The sequence below is a fragment of the Salmo salar genome, chromosome 26 (assembly GCF_965601325.2).
Source record: "Salmo salar chromosome 26, fSalSal1, whole genome shotgun sequence".
Classification (NCBI taxonomy): domain Eukaryota; kingdom Metazoa; phylum Chordata; class Actinopteri; order Salmoniformes; family Salmonidae; genus Salmo; species Salmo salar.
The window spans coordinates 19,370,048-19,379,451 of record NC_138316.1 but is presented as its reverse complement, the minus strand read 5'-3'; the positions used below and the strand labels follow the sequence as shown (position 1 = coordinate 19,379,451).

The following is a 9,404-nucleotide window of genomic DNA, read 5'->3' as shown; positions in this document are numbered from 1 at the left end:
AAAGGGGTAAGTTCAGCCACCTTTGTTTCTAGGAAGCCATACACAAAATGTATAATTTGACCAGATATTTAGGAAGAGGTCATCATTTCATGGAGTCTGAGATGGTAGAAACCACACGGAAAAGTGGTAAACAAGTTAGGTTAAAAAAAGAAACTGATTTTAACCAAGTCAAATGAATTTATTGTGTTAGAGGTTTCATGATGCTTGTATCTAAACCAAATAGATACTTTTAAGATTGTTCTATACATAAGGTTGGGTCTCTATGAGCTTCAAAATGAGGTCCTAAACTTAGCATGAAAGTGCATTCTAGTAGCTGTCTGAGCTAATATAGTCAAATTGTTTGCCTTGGTGTAAGTTGAGCCAATGGTTGAGCCAATGGCAAGTTGAGCAGATTTAAGTGTTTTCTTCCAGGTGTAATGTAAGGCATTATCGCTGAGATTTGAGGTAAGGTTAAAAGTGTAAAAAAAAAGAAAGTGTTTGTTAGGTAGGCGGCTCAACTTACCCCATACACTCAGTGACTTTCAACGTGGCACCGTCATAGGATGCCACCTTTCCAACAAGTCAGTTTGTCAAATTTCTGCCCTGCTAGAGCCGGTCAATTGTAAGTGTTTTGTTTTTGTGTGTAGATTGATGGGAAAGGGAAAAAATATTTCATCCATTTTAGAATAAGGCTGTAACGTAACAAAATGTGGAAAATATCAAGGGGTCTTGTCACGCTCTGACCTAGAGAGCTGTTTTTTCTCTGTTTAGTTAGGTCAGGGTGTGATAGAGGGTGGACATTCTATGTTTGTATTTCTATGTTTTGGCCGGGTATGGTTTCCAATGATGATCCATGGCAAGAAGCCTGCAGAAACGGTCCCTAGTCCGGAACCTACAATGACGCTCTTCAGTCCGGAGCTTCAGCAGACGCTCCTCAGTCCGGAGCCTCCAGCGACGCTCCTCAGTCCGGAGCCTCCAGCGATGCTCTGCAGCCCGGAGCCTCCAGCGATGCTCTGCAGCCCGGAGCCTCCAGCGGCGGTCTGCAGCCCGGAGTCTTCAACGGCGGTCTGCAGCCCAGAGTCTTCAGCAGCGGTCAGCAGCCCGGAGTCTTCAGCGATGCTCTGCAGCCCGGAGCCTCCAGCGATGCTCTGCAGCCCGGAGCCTCCAGCGGCGGTCTGCAGCCCGGAGTCTTCAGCGGCGGCCTGCAGCCCAGAGTCGTCAGTGGCGGTTGGCGTCCCAAAGCCTCCGGCAATGATCCACGGTCTGGTTCCTCCGAACACACAGAAGCGGGGGGGATCAGTGGGCGGTGGGGGTGCTACGCCCTGAACCAGAGCCGCTGCCAATTATAGATGCCCACCGGGACCCTCCCCTATAGGTTCAGGCTTGCGGCCGGGAGTCCGCAACTTTGGGGGGGTGGGGGGTGGGGGGTACTGTCACGCTCTGACCTAAAGAGCTGTTTTTTCTTTGTTTAGTTAGGTCAGGGTGTGATAGAGGGTGGGCATTCTATGTTTGTATTTCTATGTTTTGGCCGGGTATGGTTTCCAATCGGAGGCAGCTGTCTATCGTTGTCTCTGATCGGAAGCCATACTTAGGCAGCCTTTTTTTCTTTCGTTTTTTGTGGGTAGTTGCTTTGTGTTTAGTTTGTAAACCTGACGGACCTGTTGGCTGTCCTTTTGTTATTTTGTCTAGTGTTCGTTTTCCATTAAAGTATATAACGATGAGCACTCTACACACTGCGCCTTGGTCTCCTCTATACGACGCCTGTGACAGGTCTGAATACTTTCCGAATGCACTGTATTACTTTCTGTATAGGAACACAAGATCCTGAAATATATTTATATATCTTTGTAGGAAAGAATATTATATTTCCCTTGACGGAGTGATGCAGAATATAAAAAATTGCTCAACTTACCCCACTCTTCCCTACAGCCATGCCTGCTGGAGGAATCCAATACCTCTCAAAGTATGGGCAGAGCAGCATCAGGATTGTGGGATATCAGTTTTCCAGGATATCACTTCAACCCCAACATTATGTTTTATAAATGTTACCACCACTTTGACCTGCCGTTGTGAGGTTTAAAAATAAACTTCTTTACAACCATGTGATGGAAGGAGCAGGATTTTTACAGTAAGACTTTAAGAAGCATCTTCATCCAGCAAAGCCTTAGCCTCGAGCATATCGCTCAGCTGGGGTGGCTTGTGGATTCTATCTGGCCTTGTGAGGGCACTGAACAACACAGTCAGTCAAGGCCTCTGTTTAAAAAATAAAAGTCTTTCAAGGAAAACTTCACTCTATTCCGCACCGAGCCCTCTACCACTCCCCCCATCTCTGTCCCTGGTTTTCTCCAAACATAGGTATTCTCACAAATCCCTGTCACCATGGAAACAGCCGCTATGCAGCACTCTCGCACAATAGCCGTTGAATGAAAGGAACTGTCTGAAGGAGCAGTCTTCACCCCCATTAAATGTACTGACGCTGTACAGCCTCATGATCGCAGACCCGGCCACGGTGAGCGTGTGCATGGAGTATCCCGTCCAAAGCTTCCGTCACACCAGGGGAAATCAAACGAGAGCAGAGATTGCGTCTCTCAAAAGACTGCTGCAGTCCTCTCTCAATTGTATTCCTCTTTCCCATTTAAATTGAACCACAAGGCAAAAAAACATGTTATAGGTCACAGAAAATAAACAGGGGATATCACTCCATCTCTCTGGTGGTTTAAAGGCATCAGTAAGTGCTTTGAGTCAGATGTGGGACTCACAGGGGCCGTTGTAATGGAAATCTGTGATAAATTCGTATTGTAGCAACATATTATCCAATATTGTCTTACCACCCCCAAAAGGTACGCTGTAATTTTCCACAACCTGATAACCTGAATCGAATGAGAGAAGAACGATCAAATCAAATGGCAATAAATACTAAATCTTTATTTCGTTTTTCCACTTAAAAACCATGGAAGAAGAATAGAGGCGAATATTTCCACTTTTTTTCACAAGGATGAGACATCACAGAAACTATCATGCAGTCGACTGGATTTATTGGCCTAAATGCAAGATAAAGAGAGCATCCACAACATGAACAGAGGTTTGTGCAAATGCAGGCTTGCCTATCAGCATATCGTACTCCAAAGGAATGTACAACACATCTTAACAACAGAAGTAAGCATGCAATGAATTCTCTTTTTAGAAATAAAATGTATCTATAACCTCAAAATCATCCAGTGTTTTTGGGAATACACAGCAGGGAAATAGACTAGCCTGTATTACCTTCCACCCATAATACTGTAGTGTTTAGAGCCCATGTTTGTCAGTGGTGAATGCAAAATATCTCAGATTATGCACTCTTTGCAGTGCTCATTTAAAAACAGTCATTCTCCCTGCATAAATATTTTAAAGGAGACATCCACCATCGAAATCAATACTGCTAGATACAGTATGTATCAGGGTTAGCAACCCCTGCAACTGACTGTGCATTTGGTCTAGAGGGTTTATTCTTAAAATTAACTAAGCAAAGGATGATTTTAGTTAATGGAGAGTGCTTTGGCTTGTGCCTGAGGGCAACATTAAATAATGAGCCATGTTGTCCAGGGCCATGTTGTCCAGGGCCATGTTGTCCAGGGTGGGAACAACAGTACAGCACAGCAAAGAAACACTAGAAAGGTGCTGATACTTGTGCCTTGAGCATATGATATTCAAATCCCGTTCCCCCTCAGGAACAGGAACACTGATTCATATCAGCATGATATCACTTGCTGTTGCTCGGAGTGTGTAATGTATGTATGGTCTTAGTGTGTGCATATGTTGGGCTGCACACAAGCCAATTTTATGAAAATGCACACTGTTTTAGCTTGTGCAATAAAGATAAGGACCAAGGGGCTGTAACGGATAACAGTGTACCCCATCATCTTGTCAATGATTCATACATTTCTCAATATAGATCTGATAGATAAGGTTTCCTGCCATTGCACAACAGTAATCCTAAAAATGAGATATCCATTCATGTGATGAATAGATCCATGGCAGTATGCCATCTTGAGAAATGGTGTCATCATATTCAAACAAACACATAGTAGATATCCAAACAAAAACAAACAAATCATTAATTTAATAAATATAAAGTCCTTCAGTATATTACCATTGATGTCAGAACTCAGTCCAACAGAAAATTGGCAAATGTTCTACATCCATTTCCCCATCCTACACGTCACACTGCAGAGCCCCAGTGTGGAGATGAAAGTCCATCCAGGGTTATTTACATTCAGCTGATCAAGTAGGACTCCAGATCTGGGTGTCCTGAATCAATAAGCCGAAGTTTGTGGTCCTTAGTGACAGATACACACTCACTGTTCTTCAAAGAAGCCCAGAGCACAGCACACAGGAGCACTGTACCAGGGAGTTTAGCCACAGTTATGTACATAAGACCACATGGGCCATCTGGGAGAGATGCAAGTATTGAGGGAGAAGCCAAAGTGAACTTGATAATTACAAAGTCGCATCAACAAAGGAGACAGAGGCAATGGCACGGACTGGCATCAAAATCTAGAAACCCAGATTATGCTAATTGACCATCTACGGGTTCAATTGAATTCCAGCCTGCATGTGGTTGTCACTGTCCAGAGAAAGGTACTGATAAGGATTAGAGCCAGTTTTACAATATCCCAGACAACTGTGATGTAATTTTCATGGTATTTCTCCATTATGAGCAAACATTTGCAATCTTTATACTGAATGCAACCTGTTTTTAGGTGTTATTCTTAGTGTATGTCAAAATATGGGCAGACAAAATAATACAATTTCAGTGACTAGGTTACCTCTGTTTGCATCATATCTGACCTGATGCACCTAAACTACGTCAGTAGAATTTTTAGCAGAAGTTTATGGAACTATGTGCAAGACTTCTTACCCATGATTTATACAATCAACAAGTCAAAGTGTCAACAGAGAGAACAAAATAGTTCCTAAAGGGAAAAAAATTGTTACAGTACATATTAATCATGGAGGAATGTGGATGTAAAGCTGCTTACCATAAGTCAGCAGCATCTCATCCAAACAAGTCAATATGAATACAAGGCCATGATCCCACTCTCTGGCCTTTTCTCATTAATGTCAAAGTGTACTCCTGTGACATTTGCACTCGTCAAACAATAGAAATCATATCAATTCCACCGTATTTAGATTCTTTACTAGACAGTGCAGTGAGGTCTTTCACATGAGTAATGAGATGCAGGGTTATCTCATTGGAATAAGATTTCTTTTTAAAGACCTACAATATCGTACAGCCTTGTGATACAAACACCATGAAGAGACCCATTTAAAATGTTCCTCATTAATTCAGTTAAGAAAAGTAACTGGCTAAGGCTCCAGATAGGTCAGGGTGAGAAAAAAATAAATCCCTAAGGTATGCTTCATATGGAGGTAATGGGCATGAAAAAGATCTGATTTATCTTGATGTGGAACTTTATCATTCATTTACACTGTACATATATTTGTTTATATTTGTTGACTTATTTATCATGTATACACTTCTGTAACATTTTATTTGAATGCTCTGCCATAATGCCTGCATAAGGTTATTATAAACTGGAGATTGACATAACATGTATGTACGTCACATCTCTTAATCTGTAATAAATCACTAAGCTTTAAAACTGTAACATAATATTAGTGTGAGTCATGTTACAAAATGTCAAGTTTGCATGTACAGTACCCGTCAAAAGTTTGGACACACCTACTCATTCAAGGGTTTTTCTTTATTTTTACTATTTTTTACATTGTAGAATAATAGTGAAGACATCAAAACTATGAAATAACACATATGGAATCATGTAGTAACCCAAAAAGTATTAAACAAATCAAAATATATTTTAGATTTTAGATTCTTCAAAGTAGCCACCCTTTGCCTTGATGACAGCTTTGCTGTCATGAGGAATGCTTTTGAAGGAGTGTCCACATATGCTGAGCACTTGTTGGCTGCTTTTCCTTGACTCTGCGGTCCAACTCATCCCAAACCATCTCAATTGGGTTGAGGTCGGGTGATTGTGGAGGCGAGGTCATCTGATGCAGCACTCAATCACTCTCCTTTGTCAAATAGCCCTTACACAGCCTGGAGGTGTGTGTTGGGTCATTCTCTTGTTGAAAAACAAATGATAGTCACACTAAGCGCAACACAGATGGGATGGCGTATCGCTGCAGAATGCTGTGGTCGCCATGCTGGTTAAGTGTGCCTTGAATACTAAATAATTCACTGCCAGTGTCACCAGCAAAGCACCCCCACTCCATCACACCTCCTCCTCCATGCTTCACGGTGGGAACCACACATGCAGAGATCATCCTTTCACCTACTTCTCACAAATACAGTGGTTGGAAACAAAAATCTCAAATGCCAAATTTCCACCGGTCTGATGTCCATTGCTAGTGTTTCTTGGCCCAAGCAAGTCTCTTCTTAATATTGGTGTCCTTTAGTAGTGGTTTCTTTGCAGCAATTCGACCATGAAGGCCTGATTTACACAGTCTCCTCTGAACAGTGTTTTGTTTTAGATGTCTGTTACTTGAACTCTGTGAAGCATTGATTTGGGCTGCAATCTGAAGTGCAGTTAACTCTTGATGGTTTTTGCGACTGCAATTTTACCGGATTGACTGACCTTCATGTCTTAAAGTAATGATGGACTGTCATTTCTATTTGCTTATTTGAGTTGTTCTTGCAATAATATGGACTTGGTCTGTTACCAAATAGGGCTATCTCCTGTATATCATAAGGTGAATGCACCAACTTGTAAGTCGCTCTGGATAAGAGCGTCTGCTAAATGACGTAAATGTAAATGTATACCACCCTTACCTTGTCACAACACAACTTATTGACTCAAACACATTAAGAAGGAAAGAAATTCCACAAATTAACAAGGCACACCTGTTAATTGAAATGCATTCCAGGTGACTACCTCATGAAGCTGGTTGAGATAAAGCCAAGAGTGTGCTAAGCTATCATCAAGGCAAAGGGTGGCTACTTTGAAGAATATAACATATTAAATATATTTTGATTTGATTTGTTTAATACTTTTTTGGTTATTTCATGATTTCATGTGTTATTTCATAGTTTTGACGTCTTCGCTATTATTCTACAATGTAGAAAATAGTACAAATAAAGAAAAACCCTTGAATGAGTAGGTGTGTGTCACGACTTCCGCCGAAGTCGGTCCCTCTTCTTGTTCGGGGCGGCGGTCGATGTCACCGGCCTTCTAGCCATCGCCGATCCACTTTTCATTTTCTATTTGTTTTGTCTTTGTTTTACATACCTGGTTTCAATTCCCCAATTACATGTTCATTACTTAACCCTCTGGTTTTTTGGGGGGATTGTTTTATTGTAAGTTCGGTCCGATGTTTGTGGGCTTGGTATTACTTCATGTATTTGGATATTTTGAGTAAAGTTCTTTGTGTTACTCATCTCTGCTGTCCTGTGCCTGACTCCTCTGCGCCAGCTACACCCAGAACCTTACAGTGTGTGCAAACCTTTGACTGGTACTGTATGTGATTACCTTTTCTGTGCAGGCATCATGTCGGAAAAGTAAAATAAAGTGTTACCTGAATCTCTTTCCTCCTAATTGAAAGATATGTTTTGATATGTTTAGACCCCCCCCAATCCTTCAGTTGACAGGCTCTTCAGACAATACCAGTGATGGGCAGTAAGACTTAAGAGTGACACAGCAGAGCAAAATGGACACAGAAGAGAAGCAGACTGAAGCCTTGGAGAGCCTTGAAAGTCATTAAAAAAAAATCAGCTGAGGGCCGAGGTGCCAGTATCAGGGAAGAAGGCGACAGAGAGCCTGTGACCATAGTTGATCAACTCTGGGAGGGATTCACCTGCATGCATCCTCCAGCATCATGCTGAACAGGCAGATGGATGCACAGCCAGGCAGAGGGACATGATCCGAACGGAGAGAGAAAACAATCCAAAGGTTTCAGTTTCCAGTCTGTGTGTGAACACTGTACGAATGAAAAAGGAATGATAACAACACTAATATTAATGACCATGGTTCTTGGTCCAGAGCAGCGATCTGCACCCTCTCTCTCTCTCTCTCTGCCGGACTGAGATGTGGTCAGGCCGTGGTCCCCACTGCTGGCAGTGATTCTGTAGGGGTGTTGGCAAGGGAGGTGGGAGAGTCACATGATGGGACAGGCGGCATGGGGCAGATGGCCTTGTGACTGTAGTACTCCACCACCTGGTTGGGCACCTCCGCCAGGACACATTTGGCCAAGGCAGCAGGCGAGGCCTGTAAAAAATAGAACACAGCTTTAGTCTGGACAGTTCTGGCACAAGACCCCAAAGGGTTAAAGCAATCATTTTCAGTGGCACCTAAATCCAATGAAACTCTAGGCAAATTGATTTTTAACCTAACAAAGGAAGAATGGAAAGAGTGATTTGTGTTTTCTGTTGTTTGGGCAGCGGTCAAAAGGAAAGAGGGCTTTGGGGAGCACAGACAAATCATATCAAGGCATTCTTTGCATTTTTCATCATTGCTTTTCTAAATTAATGGATTTTCTTTCCTGGTGACAAAAATGATTTCCTTAGGAGGATTTTCTGAAGCTCCTCCATCTGTAGCACTGGCAAGGCCAGCAGAGGAGAGGCTGCCTGGCTGTTAGCATGTCTTCAAAGCCCCATTGGAGGGTAATGCTATTACTGAAGGGGCTTTGGAGGTCACACTGTGAGACTTAATGGCCGCCAGCATCGCTATTATAAAAAGTACTGCAGTTTGAGACCTTGGAGCCCCTCTGTTCTTTTGGCTTGGTTGGAATATGACTAGCAGAGTAGAGGGAGGTAGGGAAGGTGGAGGGATGGAGGTATAGAATGAGGAAGGGAAGGAAGGCAATACTGACCGTTTTGAAGTCTCTGAAGGGCACAAACTGCACAATGTCCCTGAGGACGGGCTCTCCTTTGGGCGAGCGCAGCACCCCGTCATCCCCATCCAGGATCTGCATGTCTGTGAAGTCTGCATTGCCCACGCCAACGATGATGATGGACAGGGGCTGGTAGGAGGCACGCACGATGGCCTCGCGTGTGTCTGCCATGTCTGTCACCACGCCGTCCGTGAGGATCAGCAGGATGTGGTAACGCTGGAGGTGAGAGGAAAGAGGAGAGGGTTGCGGTTGCGTGCTAACCTTTTGTCACCACACACTTCAGTGCCCTTGGTTTGTCTGTGTGTAACACGTTATCCTCTGAAATCTGACTGAGAAACACTGAGAAAAGTAATTATGTATTCATCTCTAGTCCCATCAACACCTCTCTCTCCCTGCAGGATATCAATATGAATGAGAAAATCCTCAACATCTACAGATATCCTACATTTGCCTAAGAATTTTACATATGAGGTCTATAAGTGTATTTTTTATTTATTTATAATTTTTATTTCACCTTTACTTAACCAGGTAGGCCA

The 9,404-nt window shown here is 42.8% G+C and overlaps 1 protein-coding gene across 1 annotated transcript in view; it reads right to left on the bottom strand.

The window, feature by feature from the left end:
• Positions 1–7,608: 7,608 nt before the first annotated feature.
• Positions 7,609–9,404, bottom strand: part of LOC106587181 (copine-7) — a 37,974-nt gene continuing 36,178 nt past the window's right edge. The window contains exons 15-16 of the mRNA XM_014175267.3: positions 8,848–9,084; positions 7,609–8,243 (exon numbers count right to left, since the gene is read on the bottom strand). Of these exons, the coding sequence (XP_014030742.1) occupies positions 8,070–8,243; positions 8,848–9,084 (411 nt within the window). The 3' untranslated portion in view covers positions 7,609–8,069. The remainder of the gene's footprint in view (positions 8,244–8,847; positions 9,085–9,404) is intronic.